This window comes from Musca vetustissima, unplaced genomic scaffold, assembly GCF_032173495.1.
Source record: "Musca vetustissima isolate MV318-11 ecotype Yass unplaced genomic scaffold, APGP_CSIRO_Mvet_v1 utg25714, whole genome shotgun sequence".
In the NCBI taxonomy this organism is placed as follows: domain Eukaryota; kingdom Metazoa; phylum Arthropoda; class Insecta; order Diptera; family Muscidae; genus Musca; species Musca vetustissima.
In genome coordinates this window covers 103,101-121,417 of record NW_026889066.1, presented here as the reverse complement: position 1 = coordinate 121,417, position 18,317 = coordinate 103,101, and the positions used below count along the sequence as shown (strand labels likewise).

The following is an 18,317-nucleotide window of genomic DNA, read 5'->3' as shown; positions in this document are numbered from 1 at the left end:
TTATACAATTCTCGGACTTGTGTGATTTCAATATCATTTGATTCATCATGGTGTTTAGATTATGTAGATATTTATACCCTACACAACTATGTTGTCAGGGTATTATAGCTTTGTGCAGCCCCAAATGTTTGTAACGCCGCGAAATATTGGTCCTAGACCCACCTTTAAGTATACCGATCGTCATATCTCGATTAGCTGAGTCGATCTAGACATGTGTGTCCGTCCGTCCGTCCGTCTGTCCATTATAATTTGTAAACACGATACAGACCACAGTTATGGACCAATCTTCACGAAATTTTGCATGTAGGATGGGTTCTGGTCAATGAAGACCCCTATTGTTTTTGGAAAAGATCGGCTAATATTTAGGGGATGAAATGGACCAAATACTAAATTTTTGTCGGTTTTTCTGGTCGCTCCAGAGGCCGCAATTATGACCCAAACACCGCATGGAGAAGGAGATCGGGCCAGAGAATAAGCATGCATGTTTTGATAAAGATCGGTCAATATTTAGCGGGTCAAGTGGACCCTGACTTTTGCGTGAAAAATGACAAAATTTGTATTCTATGGCATATATATTTACTCCTGGAGGATGTTGACCCCAGGAGTTGATAGCATATCCAAGAGGAGTGGTTGGCCTTTAAATTGATACCAAATATAGTGATGTATCTACTCAGATGTGGGAGTTACAGTCAAATATTTACAGGTGCTTACGTATTCAGATATTATTTTGTAACCCATTACCACATTAGAGGGAGAAATATCGCGCTGATGGTTTTGAAGTTTTTCATGAAGTTCCAGTTATAGTCAAGAACAACGCCTACAATTTTCGGTGATGATCAGGATAAAATTTTGGGATGAAATGGACCGAAAACATAATTTTTTGTGTGTTTTCGAGTAGAGTATAATCCGAAAATCACAACACAACCCACCGTGAAGGTAATCTGGACAAGTAATTAGAAGGACTGTACTGAATATTCGAAAAAAGTAAGAAAGAGGTGTTGTTGACCTCTAATCGGACAAGAGGGGGCAAATATCACGAAATACTACTCAGACTCGGAATAAACATCCTCAGAAAGTTAGAGTTCGTGGCAGTTGTGTAGGGTATCGTATGGTCGGCCCCGTCCGACTATACTGCTCCGCTCACTGGTTTTATATTAATTTTTAGGTGTGTGTGTATGTCATTAATATAATGAAAATATTGATGTAATCTCCTATTTTTTATTTTTCTCATTTTTCGCGAAGATGTGCAACTTTATCGCGATTATTATAATATATTAATATTGTTATTTTACGGAAGAAGATATATATCAACGTTTTTGGTCAATATAATAAACAGCGTAATTTTAAGATTTTTTTCTTATGTACAAAATTAAAACCTCGATAACTTATGCGCGCATCAACCAAAAATCTGATCGGGAACGGTTTTGGAGTCAGAACATTTTTCTCTATATGTGTACCAAAAATCATTGATTTGCCACAAAAACAAAAAAGCTGATTTTTTGAAAATGGAATATTAAAAAATTGGCAATATTGCCCATATATATTATAGTGTAATGCCGAAACTGCCCCAGTCTCTCCTACCATGCACTTTGCTTCATTTTAATGACTATATTTTCAACTATAGTGACTAATTATTTCATGTGCTCGCAGAATTAAAGTTCCATCATGATGTTCTTTTTGAATTTCCCATTGAGGATGCTGACGTTGATTCCAATACAAAGTCCAAAGTACAGCATGGCATATCATGCATTTTCTGTGTGAGTGAGTACATATTTGAATCATGAACCATCGTCACTATGATATGTAAATTGTTTTAGTTTCGCAGAATAATTTAAATTATGTATATATGTTGGCGGGACATATGTTAGTTGAACCTTGTTGGAAAGTATGTCGGGTGATGGAATTTTTTTTGTACGATTTATAAACTGTGGTGCTGAAGTGACATATGTACACATAAATTCAGTAATTTTAAACGAAAGATATTATCCCTAGGAGATTTTTTTACTAAAAAAATTATATATTTGCTTAACAATTATGCAATGATTTTACATTATCGGTTTTAATATTTAATATTATTATCGTGCTACAAAACATATATTTCAAAATTGAAATTTAATTCCTTATGAATTGTCGTTGAAAATAAAACTACTTGCAAATGTTTCGTATTACACCACTGTTCCGACACCAATACAGCAAATAAATGCGATAAAACATGCAGCGCCATGCAGCATGCATCATTTAATAAATTCTTCGAAGAGTTAAGTTTTGTAGATAATAAAGCACTGGGAGGATGCAATATGCAACAGCGTACACGTAATAGGCATGATGCATTAAAATGTACATTGGACTTTGTATCCCGAACAACGTCAGCATGTTAAATATATGATTTATAGAACCAATAGAATATACGCTGTACATGGCATGTGCCTGTATAGTTCTTAAATATAGGTACGTACTTAAAGGGCTAACCAATTTATCACAGATTGTGTCTGATTTGGAGGACCTTTCCTGAATGATTTTAAATATTTTGTTTCATTTTTATTTGTATTATATTTAAAATATTTCGATTTTCATCAACAATCATCGACGGTGATAAGTGCAAAAGTATTGGTTTTTATACTCTACTGTCAAAATGTCGGAAGAGGAAGGCGACGGCGAGGTGATGCTTTCTGAAACCTCATCAGATATTGTAGCCAAGGAAGGCGTGGTAAATAATAAATACGTAACAGAAGACACCGAAGCAAAAAGGCTAAAAAGGAGCAAAAGTAAAAAAGCCCCAGGAGAATTTCGACTCCGATTTATACCAAAAAAGTTAAAATGTTGGACAAGGAAGACAACAATCGGTCTTTATCGCACTTAGAAAACTGCAAGAATGCAATGCATGGCAATTGTCAGAGATTTTTAAGAAATAAAATAGCTTAAAACTGGTTATTGCGAGTTTGGAAATGCATTTGCCGGGCCCAAATACTAACAGCGTCACCAAAGACCCAAATGGAAAACTGGCCTGCAAATGAAACTGCCTGTGGATGGAAAGTCGGGAGATAATCAACATCACCGAATATCCGAATGAATTCTAGGCAAAGAAATGAGGTTCCCAAGAAAAAATCTTTATCGTCCACTGCTAAGAAAATCCTAATAATAAAATTACAAATAATGCTAATAAAGGTTAGGCCAGTCCACCCTCATTTAAGATCTATGATGTCCATATTAGAGATCCTAAAATTAATCTGATCAAATTATTCACAAAGATTCCATCACCACTAAAATGTTACGTGAAAAATAACAGAATTAAAATAAAAAAAAAATAATAACAGTGAAATTGAAAAAAAAATCAGTGCAGAAACTGTCCCATAGACCAACACTGTAAAATGCCTTTCAGATGCGGAAAGTGCCCAGGAGGTCACAAAAAGGGCCAGTGCCCCTACCCAAGAAACAAATGAAATACTGAAACATTTTGAAACCCCTCTTACGGCCGAAACTGTAGACGCAGTAGGCATACCACTATATTTGCGTAGATTGCAATAAACATCGTATTTTTCCATACCGCAAGGGGATGTCCTATTTAAATAAAGATCTCTGAAAAACTCAATGAAGCTAGTGAAATTCGAAAGAATTCATTAAACCATACTAGCTTTCAAATGCAGCGAATTGCGAATAATAGAGAATTGCTATATATTTGAGAGAAAATTTTAAGTCTCAAAAACTTTCTGTAATAGGTACTAAAATTTGGACAGCAATCCGAAAATTCATATTAAGCCAACGGAAATGCCAACAATACTATATTCAATAACGAAATCATTCATTGACATATTCATGTTTACTACCAATATTTGGACATCTAATACACCAATAATTTTACATTTTGAATCAGACCAAAAAGCCATATTGACGTTTACTGTGAATAACCTAGAGAGACAACAACATAAGAAAATGTATGATTTCAAATTCACTAGAAAAATACTACTCAATGATACCCTCTCTATTGAGCTAAAAACAACAACATCGGCAATGGGGCAGACTGGGGCACCTTCGGCTACTCCGCTACTTTTTGTTTCGAGCTTTATATCTCAGTACTTATTCAACATATATAAAAACTTTATGGTTGGTTATTGTCGTCTGATACCTTATTATAAAAACTAGTACCAAAAACATACAATAAATTAGTATTGATTAAAAATGTTTACAGTTTTGTAAAAAAAGTCAAATTCGCCGAATGGGCCTCTACCCGGAGTAGCTTTGGCATTTGATGGGGCACATTCGGCACCATAGTCATATCCTGGTAAATATCACCGCTATCAGTCTGGTTAAAATTCAGATCCTCTAAAGGTTCTATTTTGTTTTAATATGCGACTCAAAGTTTGACTTCTAAGGCTATATTTTCAAGCGGAGTACGTTGACCTCTCAAGGTCACACACACTATAAGAAATAGCTTTATTCCATCGCAGGTTTTTATCTCGATATCCTCTGATTACAGCAGAGTCTTAGAACCAAACCCAAAACGCGGAAGAAATCAGATAACTATTTTAATATAAACCAGTAAGGAAAGTAGTAAAGTCGGACTGGGCCGACAATATGATAACCTTCACCACTTTGGGTATATTGTACATATGTATTCTTATAATGTCAATGTTCCCTCGATGGAAAATACTCATGTCTTTCTGCAACCTGTGATAAATTTAATTTCATTCCGGCAGATTTAGACCATGGGGCAAATTTGTGAAAAACGATTTATAGCAAAACTGATACACGCTATTCGGTAAGCCGCACTGTTAAACATTTAATTTCAATCAGATACCTATTCGAAATACATACGGAAGCTAGGGCTGTATTTGCATCAATTTCAACAAAAGTCTCATTTTGATACATTGTGGAAAATTTATTGTTAATCGGACAAACATTAGAAGTTTGGTGCACCACTTATGTAAAATCGGACGAATATATATGTATATAAAGAGGCTATATCGAAATCTGAACCGATTTTTCCGAAACTTACCACACATTATTCTAGACTCAATTCAGTACGCTATGCCAAATTTCGTGCAAATCGATATATATGGACTTTGGTGTACCGTTTACATAAAATCGGACTAAAGTATATATGGGAGCTATATCTAAATCTGAGTCGATTTTCACGAAACTTAACACACATCACTCTAGACTTCATTCAGTACGCTATGCCAAACTTCCTGCAAATCTAAGGATATATATGGACTTTGGTGTACCGTTTACCTAAAATCGGACGAAAATATATATGGGAGCTATATCTAAATCTGAAACGATTTTCACGAAATTTAACACACATCACTCTAGCATTTAGGCATCTCCCCCATATAATTATACCTCATGAAGGAAAGAATTGAGATACAAAACAAAAATATTGGGTTTGATATTGACATATGTCGGTCATTAATTAGGCATAGGCCTCATATAAATATAACCCCAAATATTCGCTAATTTATACAGTATGTAATCTAACTTTGTAATCTAAATTGCAGAAGTTTGAGGATTGTATATTCTACCATGTGTTATTAGTATTAGTCCACGCTTTGGGGTTTTCATTAAAAATTATTTAAATTTGTATTTGGTGCACACAATGGTTTACATAAACCGGTTTGTAGAATTATCGGTATAGGTTAAATTTTTGGTATGTTCCCTATATTTTCATTTCAAGTATCTGTCAGTATTTCTAAGGTGGAGGGTATCCAAAATTCGGTCCGCCGAGCTTAACGCTTTTTTAATTGTTTTTTTTAAACGCTTTTTTGAATTGTCTCAAAGTCGACACGACTACGACAATCGTGATATGGATTATTTTATAAGTTTTTTGTTTGATGTTGTCAATAGATTCTTTGGCGACAAATTCGTCGTATAGTAACGACATTCATAATACCGATTTGTCGTAATAATACGAAAGTGCACAACTTTCGACACGACAACGCTATCCAATATAAGGGTGAATATTTTTAACAGCAAATTTTGAAGAAACTAAGAAGGTAAGGTCATGGTGTTGCTGTCATTCCACCTATACACATATACATATCTCGGATCGCATGGGAATATTTTTATTTGAACAATACATAATAAGATATATACTTACTGGGTCCGTTATTCCCAATAGGCTTATCTAAGTTGATTGAAACAGAGACTTGCAGTCTGAAGTCGATATTTCTATGAATCTCATTTGTTATCGGTTAAAAGTGCCTATATGTATATTCATTTATGATTTTCGTTATATGATCGTGTTAAATCCATTTTGGGTGGATACAAATTCTGCAATCTGAAACACAGTTGGGGGAAAGCATCGTTAAGTAGATATATACATCATATCACACATCATTAAATATATGTGCATGGCTATGCATAGAATCACATTCTGAGTTGATTTATACATTTATGTCTGTGTGGTCATCTGCCTTTCCATGTATAATTGTAAGCAAAGTATGCTAACATTTATTATACGAATTAGATGAAATTTGGCCTAATGACTAACCCTATTGAAATTGATGAAAATCAGTTCAAATTAAAAAAAAATCAAGTATACATTTTCGTCCGATTTTAACTAAATGGTGCATCATAGACCCAAAATTTGGCAGATTGGCGCAACATTTTGCAAAACGTGCTGATGTTAGTAAACCTAACCTGCGTCCAATTTTGCTGGCATCGGTTCAGATTTAGATATAGCTTTAATATATTTTATTTTCGGTCGATTTTAGGTTAATGGTGCAACGCGCTTGTCCGAATGAAATTAAAATTTTGCACAGATTGCAGAATTACATGTGTATGTATTGATTTATGTCTCCTGAAGTGTTTAGATGTATCTCTGTAATATATCCAAAGTGGGCTGGTCCAGCTTTACTACTTTCCTTACTCGTTGGTTGGTTTACTCCTGAAGGACATAGACCCAATAAATTGATAGTATATCCAAGAGGAGTTGTTGACCTTTAAATTGAAACCAATTATATTGTCGTATGCACTCGGATGTGGGAGTTACACTTAAATATTTACAGCTACTTACGTATTTAGATATTATTTAATAAACCATTACCACACTAAAGGGCGGAAATATAGCGCTGATGGCTTTGAAATTTTCCTTGAGGATCCAGGTATGGACAAAGACAACACCTGTAATTTTCGCTATGATCACATTAACATTTTGGGATGAAGTAGGACCGAAAACTTAATTTTTTTGTGTTTTTTTTTCGAGTCAATATATAGGCCACAAGCCGAAAATCACAACACAACCCACGGTGAAGGGAATCTGGACAAGTAATTAGAAGGGATGTACTCAATATAGGGATATTCGGAAAATATGTCAGTGTAAGAAAGATGTGCTGTTGATCTCTAATCGGTCAAGAGAGTGCAAATATCACGAAATATTGACCAGGCTCGAAATAAACATACGCAATGTTAGATTTCCGTGGTAGTTGTGTAGGTCGGCCCCGTCCGACAATACTGCTCCGCTCATGGTTTAACATGGGAAAATCAAAATAATATTTTGAAACATGGGTAAATTTCAATGTGTCATTGTGAAATCGAAAAACGGCGAACATTTTTTGGAATGAAACCAAAAATACCAACAATTTTAAAAAATTCCAGAAAAAATAAAAGTGCTAAAAAATGTGCTAGGTGCTAGATCACTTTTTTCGGTGCTAAACGAGTTTAAAAAGTGCTAAATCTAGCACTAAAAGTGCTAAATTGGCAACACTGGTAACCAACAAAGTGGATTTGTCACTTCACATCACGTTCATACCAGTCTTAACAGTTTGGATTTTGTACCTTGATTTATCAATCAAGGTGATTTGGAATTCGCACACTCGTTTCGAGTTATATACAAATAGTTTAAGGAAAAACAGAGGCATGAAAATTAAAGAATGGATAAAACTTATATTTCATATATGTTTTCAGATAACAAAATTAAGAGGGTACGCTTAATAACTAAAATTACTTTAAGCTTTGTTCATTAATGAAAAAATGAACCAAAATTACCACATACATGAGCATAATGCCATGTACAGACGGGCGTCGTTCGCTCTCTCATTCGTTGTTCGACCCTTAATTATGAAGTAATTACTTAGTTCCCCATATAAAATTGTCTGAGCGAACACCGACTTTTGTACGTTGTTCAATTTGAATCACTCTCCGAATAACCAAGAAATTTGTCCCATCTCTAACAATTGAGAGTATTTATCGAAAATAAATTAATTTTGACAGTTTGAAAATATTTATGAAATTTTCAAACTTTTTCAGTAAAATTGAAAATCATGAATGAAAAGTAAAAAATTGTATAGTTTTTATATATGCAGCAGGATGTAAATTTTGTTTTCTACATAATGCAATATGCATTTTTTTCCCCTTGGTTCTAATTAGCGTACAAAACAAGAAACAAATGCGGGGCAACTCAAACAAAAAATTCTCCAAATTTGTATATGTGACATTTGTCATTTGAATTGAGAAAATATAAAAATGTATTAAAAACAATAACATTTTCAGAAAAAATGGAAAACATGAATGACAAGTAAATAGATATGGGTTCATACTATATTCAGGAGAAAGAGAATTATTTTTTCTATTTATTTTTCTATTTCTATTTCACTAAAATATGTTATATTTTTGGTGTAAAACAAGAAACAAAAAGTTTGAAATTAAAAACTCTGATGACATGAATTATGAATAGTGTTGTATGAACGGGTTAATTCATGTACGTAATTCTGAGAGCGAACTACGTTGTTCGGATGACCGTCAGAACATGGCATAAGAATGACGATCTAATATTAAAATGTGTGTACATTACAGAACTATTAGCTCTGGTAAATTGCCAAACGACAGAATGATTGAACACTTGCTATGTAATCTGTATTGACGGTGTCACGACAATGATGCAAATCATTTGTGTCTACCTGATATGTTACGTTCTTTGATACTGCATATCAGCAAGTATACATATGGTGGACAGATGCCAATTTGTAAGCGCCATAATGTTGCAGTTGTAAGCCAATGAGAAGATAAAAATAATTTTAATTTAAATGCGCATAATTATTGGTTTAAAGAATTGCAAAATGAAATACAGTATTTTAGAAAGAACAAGTAAAATAGGTGTTAAAATAGTTCGGTGTGGTCGAACGTTGTATATATACCACCATAGGAACAAATTCAACTCAGCGCTGGGACCTTAAAATTCATCTACAAGAAACTGATTTACATTGACATAGATATTTTCTAAAAATTTACATTTTCCTTGGTCTGAAATAATGTCATCCTCGAAAAACTCATAATTTCGCAATTTCACCATCGAAAGGAATTTTCCGCACACCAGACCTTGAACATGTCACAATAAGTTCGGCAAATATATTAATTCATATTATTATATATTAATTCATATTATTATTAATATTATTAATTCAGCAGAACTAAAACACAATGATTAATAGCTTTTTGGTTGTTTACTTCCAATTTGTTTTTTTAATAATATTCCAGAAAAAATCTTTAATCCGTTTCAAATGAAAGAGGTCAGGACCCCAAAAATCGTTATCTCTTGAAATGAAAGTAATTGGATGTAGTTGTTATATTCCCTCCTCCACAAAGTAGGCATTCCGTTCGTGATACAAATATTGCCGAATAATATATGGTTGAAGTCGATTATAAAATGATTTTCGTATACGAAAGAGACGCCTAAATACTGGAATACACCTGCCAGCACCGATTATCTTGAGAACTTTGAATGTCTGTCGAAAGGGACATTATGTGTTTTACAATATTTTGCATCACCCCAACAAACGGATTTTTTGATTATTTCTAAGTTGTTTTATTGAGATATATGTTATGATATTTTGTCAAAATTGTTTATAACGACAGTGTTTTTTAAAAGATATCCCAAATAAGATTCTGTCCTTTACTTGTCCTTTTCATTATAAAAATGACATAAGTACGTGTAATTAATGAATAAAATTATATTCTTTTTTATATATGAACATCCTAACTTTAAATTAATAACACACAATAACCAGGGACGTAGCCAGGATTTCACTTCGGGGAGGCCACTGAGAACCAAAAAATATTTTTTCCCGCGTTATCCTACACCATCTTTAGCTATTGAATAGTTCTACGACTTTTATGGATTTATAACGGAAATTAATTCACAAATTGAGAGTTTTTCCGTTCTCATACTATTTTCTATAAAATTCATGCTAAGAACTATTGCAAATAAATGTGATGAATAAATAAAATTTATTAACGTGTTAAAAAAATGTCATACTGTAAATTGGAGGATGACCGTTATATAGGGGCCGCACTGAAACGAGGACCATTGTTAATAATTTTTGGTAAATAAATTTTGGTAAACCCAAAATATAAAAGTACAGCCGATTCCGTTACATGAGAGCTACCGTAAAAAGTACATCAATATTGACCAGTTTTGGTAGGGAGATTCTCCGCCCATTAAAATCCCCAAAAAAATTACAGCAAAATTGGTTAAAAGACTTGTCCATAATATCCAACATACTGAAATTTTTATTGTATCGTTTTTTGGGGGCTACACTGAAAAGTGGTTCAATATTGATAATTTTTGATACATACATTTAATACCTAATGAGAACCCAAAATATCAAATAACAGCCAATTCGGTTCACAACGTGTTCAAAATATAGAAAATTTGGAGGCACCGTTATATGGGGGATATGCCTACACGTCGACTGATATAGCTCTGGCACTTCTGTGCAAATTTTTGGACAGCTAGCTCAGTTTCTGCAGATGCTAGAGTGATTACAACAGACTGATGGACATGGCTAGATCGCCTTAGAATATTACACTAATTAAGAATATATATACTTCAGAAACGATTATTTTGAAAAAAAAAAACCAACATACAACGATGTAGGGTGTAAAAATGGGTAAAAATATGCTGAAGCCAACATTTTTTTGTCTTTTGCTAATTTATGACTAAAATACATAATTTACAGACTTGTGCTCAACGACTGAATTGAAGAACACTATATTGGCAATATAGTTGTAATGTATAATCCTTCGATATTTCCACCGCATTCAACTAAGCCGGGTGCTGACATTTTGAAGCCAAAATTTCCCTGTTTTCGGACGAGCAAGTTGAAGTCCTAAACTTATTATAGCATCGTAGAACTCGTGATTCTACTTCGATTGATGTATATCTCAAGAAAATTTTTATAAAAAACTTATTTATTGGGTTGAACACCGCCTGATTTTAGTTTTTACTTGCTGAGGCCAGCCGTGTTCAAATCCGCCCAACAAAACTTCGGCCGAAAGTACTTTGAAACTCGAAACATCTGAAAATACATTCATAATTTGAGAATTCGCGTGTATAATCGCTTTATTTTGTATATAAATATAAAAATTTATAAGCCATATTTCTGAGTAAATGCATCATAAAATATAGCGATACGTGAATAATTTTATCAAAAATAGATTGGAGAGGCATATACAAGGTTCTTGATGGATATGAGCATATGAGATTTAAAAGCTTACAAAATATTCACCCTTTGTAGGGGAGGAGCTAGAAGGAGTGGACCGATAAGTCAAATCTTGCAACATTATACAGGTTTCGTAAAAATATTAGGGTGTCAAAGTTTGGTTCAAATCCGATGGTCTGTTCCCAATTAATTGTCAGCAAAATTTTTTAAATTTTGTGGGGGAGGTACCTGAAGGAGTGAACCGATATTCCCCATATTCGAACTAGACTTAAGTTTGAAAGAATTATTACGATGTGCACTGCTTGGACCAAATCGGACATTCTATTCACTTTATATTAGATTTATGAATATTCAATATTTTGACACCAGAAGAAGAGGACCGATAGGATTGGTAAAAATATTGCATCGTGCAAAGTTTGGAAGAAATTGGCTATTGCGTTCATATGACATTGACAAGTTTTCGAAGGAGTGGACTAATAAGTCCCATCTTCCAATATTATACAGGTTTCGCATTATATTATAAAATTAATTTTCATTAAAATTTTGACCATTCGAGAGTTATCTTGCACATCAGCCGGCCTGACAGACACGCAGACGGACGGGCGGATATTTGTAAATGAGTCCAATTTGTCTGAAACGAATTTGGTACAAAGAACCATGGAGTATAAAACCAATATTTTGATGAGGCACATTTTAGCTTTAGCAAAGTATATATACCCTCATTAGCCGTAAGGCGGAGGTTATAATAAAAACATTTTTTCGTCATCTATGTATCAAAAATTATAGATGTACTTTCAAAAAGTCGAGTACTCAAATATGTGTATTTCGAAATTCAATCGCAGTTGTACTAAACAAATTAGTAATTTTGCAAACATGTATGTAATTTTTTTAATGATATGATGATACGAAAAATCCAATATCTGTATAAAAATTAAAAAATAAATCCTCATTTCGGAGGGGGCCTGGCCTGTCTACGTCGCTGACAATATCCAATGTTTATATTAACTCAATATAAAAAAGTAATTATTATTAAAAAAATGCAAATGAAAAGTATCCACCGGTACCGTGGACCCTGAGCACACAATTCCGGTATGGAGTTGTATGAGGGCTGGGAAATGTCGTTTATATTGACGGAATTATGGATAAGATTTATTATTTAAACATTCTAAAACAATTTGAAATATAGTGCTGAAAAATTGGAATTAGGGACAACATTTTAATTTTATCAATAAATTGACCCCAAACACTTAAATATTTCTTTTTTAAAATAAATAATTTGTATTTATAATTAGTATGTTGTGTTTAAATTTTTTAATAAATGACGTTGATACTAGTATTACTTACAGCAACAAATTTCCATGTCGTTTATTGTACAACTACAGTTGCTGTTACCTTATTTTATTATACCATGGGCAATGAGCTGGATTGTATATTAAAATCGTCATTCCATTTTAGATGTATACCCATTTTTTTTTTTTTTTTGGAAAATGTGCTCAATATCCATAATCTTCCAAATAATGGGGGGTCCGTTTATGTGCGGCCTACCCCGAAACTTAAGTCAATATTGAAGTTCAATAATTTCTGGTATGAAGATTTCACATCCAATGATAATTCAAAATAGTAAATTAGGGGGGTACCTTTATATATGGCCTACCTCAAATAGTGGAGCAAAATTTTTGGTAGGAATGTGTGCTACACAATGAGAAGTCACGGAAAACAGCACGATGCATGTTCTTACTTATGACCATGTAGTTTTCAGTACAAGTACGTATAAAAGAAATATACCCATTTTTTAATCATTATTGAATTTGTTTTATTTTATTATTTTTTGTTTTTCATTTTTTTTCGTTAAATGTCCTTAATATAACTTAAGAAAACATTATAATAAAAATTTTCTACTTACAATTATTTACATATATATGTACATAGAAAAAATACAAAAAAAATATCACACTATTATTTACAATAAAATACAATCTATATACATTAAATACAAATAAATAAGCACATATTTATATAATAAATGTTTACATTGGAAATCAATTTATAACTTAAGTACAAAATAACTTAAGTACAAATTCTATTAAATAGATGGGGAGCAACGATATGAAACTAAATTATCATCATGTCCGGCAATTTATAAAAAAAATTCAAAATTTATATATTTTTCTAAATTACCCGGAAATGTTGAGAATTTAATTTACTCGCTGAACTTAGCTAGCCTTAAGACTTAAATCAGTTAACATTATAAGATTTCTTATACAATCAATACATATTATTTTCTTATGTTTGTTCTAAAATTATACGAAGTTATAACTATAATGAAATTGTAAAGTTTGAAATACATTTTTAAAAATATTAATTTTAGAAATTAAAATTAGAAATTCTTTGATATTGTTGATATTTTCCTTAGCTATTGTCAATTTTCCCCATTACAATTTCAATATTTTGTATAACTTATCTTATAATGGAAATCATATATGGCAAATTTGGCAATCTTATTACTAAAAGGCAGTGTTCGATTTATAAAAAAAAACAATATTTTAATGTGTGGAGTGATGATATAAATAAATGATATTGTACATTTGTAAAGTGGGAGATAATTTTGTTCGATATTTTGTTGTTGTTGGTTTGGAGTGTATTAATGAAATTTGTGTGAATATAAATTATACAAATGGCATGTGGTGGTTCTTTCATGAGGGGACGGAAGAAGACTATTGTTTTTAAAACGATTACATTGTCATGCTATTACTATCTGCAACCACAGGATTCAACAATCATATTGGGAAATGTTTTCACCGTGCCAGTGGAATTATTTTCCAAATACAGTAATTGTAGCGAAGAATATGTTTTGGCTGTACAACATGGAACCAATTCAAGATTCCTATTTCTACGGCCAGGTTTGTTAAGTAGTTTCTGTAAAAATAAAAAAATATTATTAATATAAATTCCAATATTGATTTTGTTTTTGCGGCTAACATACCTGTACAAATGAACTATGCGGCGAAGCGGAATTCGCTACACTGGCCACACGATTACAGGAGCCTCGACAAAAATAGGCGTCATAGCCTTTGGGTTCAATAATCCAATCACTCCAACCGATATCTTCAAATGATATGTACAACTTTTCGCGACAGCATTCTGTTACACCATGTGTACAATTAATTGTACGCTTTTGGCGCGTCTGTCGCCGCCGACTCTGTGTATTGACAATGATAAAGGGCCGATAATCCATATCCGTTGAAATGATGTGTTCCATGGCGGCCATATCACATGATTGGCAGGTGATTTGTATTAAATGGCTGAGATCATGTTTGCCATACCAACGTTTTATGGGCCATTCTATGTCGATTTTCATCCATTCATCTGGAAGTAGAAGAAACCATTTGGGTAATTAATTAATAGGGTTCCACATTAATTTTTAGGCTAGTAATTTTTTTGATTTCTAATATTTCAAATTTTAATATCAATTAAAATTAATTTTTTTCTTAAAAATATTTTTTGGTTTTTTATTTTATTTTTTGGAAAAAAGTATATATAAAAGTAAAAAAATATATATTTTTAAAATTAATTTTTGGTTTAAAATTATTATAATTTTTTATAGCTACTGTTTCAATTTATTTTGGTTTCAAATATTTAACTTTTTATTATCAATTAAACGGAAAGTTGTTCTTCAATTTTAATAGTCAAAAAATATTTTTACTATTAAAATTTTAAATTTAAAAATTAAATTAATTTAATTTCCTAAATTATAATATTAAAAATAAATTGTTAAATTACAATTAATTATTTCTTATTATTATTATTATTATTTATTTTTAATTTGGATACTTTTTGTAACTCTTTGTATGTTATAAAAACGTAAAATTTTTATAAAAATTAAATTATTTGTATATTTTTTATTAAAGATAATAATAACAAAAAATAGAATTAATTAGTAATTTATTTTTATTTATTATTAAACAAATATTTTTTTATAGATGTAAAAAATCTTAGGAGGCATCATTTCAAATTAAAAAAAATCAAATAACGAATTCAAGTTTCAAGCGCTGCTTTTAAAGCCCAAACAAAATCATATGCAAATCAGGGATTAGCTGTAGATGTTTAGAAAAAAACCCCCAAATAAAAACGTATTAAGTCGAATGTTCAAGGTGACCACCATTGCTGATACGAGGAGTGGGAGTTGCTAATATATTTCACATTATGTCTACGGGTCCATCCTCTTATTATTCGTTTTTCAATATTTTTTAACATTATTTGTTTATATCAAATGCAGGTTGTGTACCCTCATTAATGATAGCCTTTGACAATTAAAAAAAATAAACAACAATAATAAAATAGGTATGTATATGTTCTGATCATAACAAATTTACACCATGATATGAATGTCATTCCCACATATATTATTTTTTTCTTGTATTGCTAACTAAAAAAAAAAAACACCAACAACAAAATATTCAGAACATAATTTTGATTTATACCAGCAAAAAAATGTTTGACATAATCACCGAATATAAAATATGATTTATTTATTTTTTTAAACTGATTTCGTATCAATAAGAGGTTATTTCACTCCAATAACGTGGTGAAAGTCCAAATATTTTTTTTTTACTGTCAATGCAGCTAACCGGATATTCTAAATGGAAGCAATAAAACAATAATAATAATAAAACAAAACAAATCACCCACCATATAGGATACCCACATGAACTTCGAACTATTCGAAGAAATCAAAAAAGAATACAAATTTATGTTCTGTTACCAAGATCACTATACAGAATGACACAGTATAACAATTAATATATATGATTTCAAAATGTGATTTTTGTTCGCCTATTTAATTTTATTGACTAGTCATAGTTTGGTAGATAACTTTCATTGTACAATTAATTTTATTTTTTTGCGTTCTAATTAATAATAGCTAATTACGCTTTTTAGCATGCCGAACCTATTAAATTGTAGAATAATAAGCTAACCATATTGCAAAGATAACAACATCCTCATTTTCTAATCAGCAAATACTATTTAGGTTAAAATTGTTGGTGAAATTTTCGAGCCTATAACTAATAAATTATAACAATGATGAGATTGATTTTTGGAACTTTGATTTGATTAATTTCAAATTAAATTTCCACAAACTTAAATATTTCAATATTTTTCGGAACTTTGATTCATTTGGTTTATAAAAAATGCCTTCTTTAGTAAAAAAAATGCACATTTCCTCAAACTTACCTTGAACATCGATGGATTGAACGGCTATTGTTTTAACCGATGGTTTACGATTCGAGGTGGTTTCTTGTTGTACTTCGGATACGACAATTCTCTGCGGATTACCAGATGTTTGATTGCGACCGCTAATGCTGCTGCTGCTAAGTGGATGTCTTGTCTTAAACAACCACAGAACAGCAGTGCTAACATCGTAGCTATCTGCATCACTGTCATCTAATTTAAATGAAAAGCACATGGATGGATCGGAACCCAATTTACCACACAATTCTTGTTCTGCAATTAAATATAGGACATATTTTAATAAAATAATCTGTGGTATTAACATTGGTTTCTTTTGAACTTACCAACATCTAAGAATATGACTTTTTTACTGGTACGTGCATAATAATCATCCAAGTCCTTTTTCGTCGATGTATCCTCTTCTTCCTGTTGTATGGTTGTACCCTCTAGAATGGGTTTGGGCAAATTCACCGCCGGAACATGTGGCCTCTCTTTAAGTCTTAATTTATCTAGAATTTGTTGTTTCACATATTCAATACGCAAGCGTGTTAGCTCTTCTTCGCTGACCAACTCCTCCTCCTCATCTTCGTCCTTATGGCTATTTTCACATTTTGGACAGCGTATATCCACAGATTTACTACTACTGTCAATGTTTGTACTTTTCTTTGGCTTCTCATCCTCATCGCTATCGCTATTATCATCTTCTTCTTTATCCTCAACATATACTGGCATCTCAGGCTCTTCATATTCTAGACTATTTTTATTTGGCGCATCGCCAAACATACGCTCCTCACTACTCTCGTAGTAATCATCGTAGACCATGTACAAATGTTGCCACAGACGTGGTATATTTTTCGGTGCATTCTCACGGAATACAGGGCGATGATGCAGGCGACTCTCAATTTGTCGTCGATGTTCCACCTGCAGTTCCATGTGCCGCTTGTAACGTTGCGCATAACGTCTTGCGCTGTCTTCCTCTTCATTGCTGTCGATATTGTGTCGCTGATGTTGCTTGACATGTTTCCGAGCATGATGTGTATGATGTTGATCATGGGTGGGATGATGATTATTTGCCACCTGACCATGATGTTGATACTGATGATGTTGACGCATAAAATGTGTCACAGCATTGGTGTCACCACTCGGCTGTGATTTGGCATGGAGGCGATTGTAAATGTTATTGTTTTCCATGGCCAGGAGAGCCAATAGGACAAATGTTATAAAATATTTAGCCATTTTTTGTAGTTTTTTTTTTTTAATTTGTTATTTAGAGAAGGTTACAGTTAGCGGGTTTCACCAAATATTTGAGAATTTTCGAGTTGTTTGAATTTCAATTGCTATGATTTTTTTTCGAATGTTGGTTTTAATGCTATTTTAATTTTTTGTATTGACACTTATGCTACTATCTATTTGGAAGCATTAAAAATCCTTCTTTAGTCCTTGATACTTTACAAAACATAGATTTTTTCACTTTACTCTGCTTTCGTTGAATATTGATTTTTTATAGTCTTGTCGGTTGTTGTTGTAAAATTGTTGGCGTTTTTATTAAATCTTGTTTACAGCATTGTTTTCAGATTAATCTGTAAAATTAATAGAATGTTAAAGAAAAAAGATTAATAGAAATATAAAAAATATTAAAAACAATTAAGAATT

The 18,317-nt window shown here is 32.1% G+C and overlaps 1 protein-coding gene across 1 annotated transcript; it reads right to left on the bottom strand.

Annotated features, from left to right (window-relative positions):
• Nucleotides 1–14,173: 14,173 nt before the first annotated feature.
• On the bottom strand, nucleotides 14,174–17,900 carry LOC133336795 (growth/differentiation factor 8). Its single transcript, XM_061545073.1, has 4 exons — nucleotides 17,009–17,900; nucleotides 16,668–16,937; nucleotides 14,419–14,801; nucleotides 14,174–14,351 (listed from the first exon to the last, which is right to left on the bottom strand). The coding sequence occupies exons 1-4, from the start codon at nucleotides 17,898–17,900 to the stop codon at nucleotides 14,187–14,189; spliced, it is 1,710 nt and encodes a 569-aa protein (XP_061401057.1). The 3' UTR covers nucleotides 14,174–14,186.
• Between the last annotated feature and the right edge of the window lie 417 nt (nucleotides 17,901–18,317).

Excerpts from the sequence above, each read along its gene's own strand:
- LOC133336795 (XM_061545073.1), bottom strand. The coding sequence starts at position 17,900 with ATGGCTAAATATTTTATAACATTTGTCCTATTGGCTCTCCTGGCCATG. Across the intron at positions 16,938-17,008 it reads AGTCATATTCTTAGATGTTG|AACAAGAATTGTGTGGTAAA; the intron begins GTAAGTTCAAAA and ends ATTTAATTGCAG. Across the intron at positions 14,352-14,418 it reads CGCATAGTTCATTTGTACAG|AAACTACTTAACAAACCTGG; the intron begins GTATGTTAGCCG and ends TTATTTTTACAG.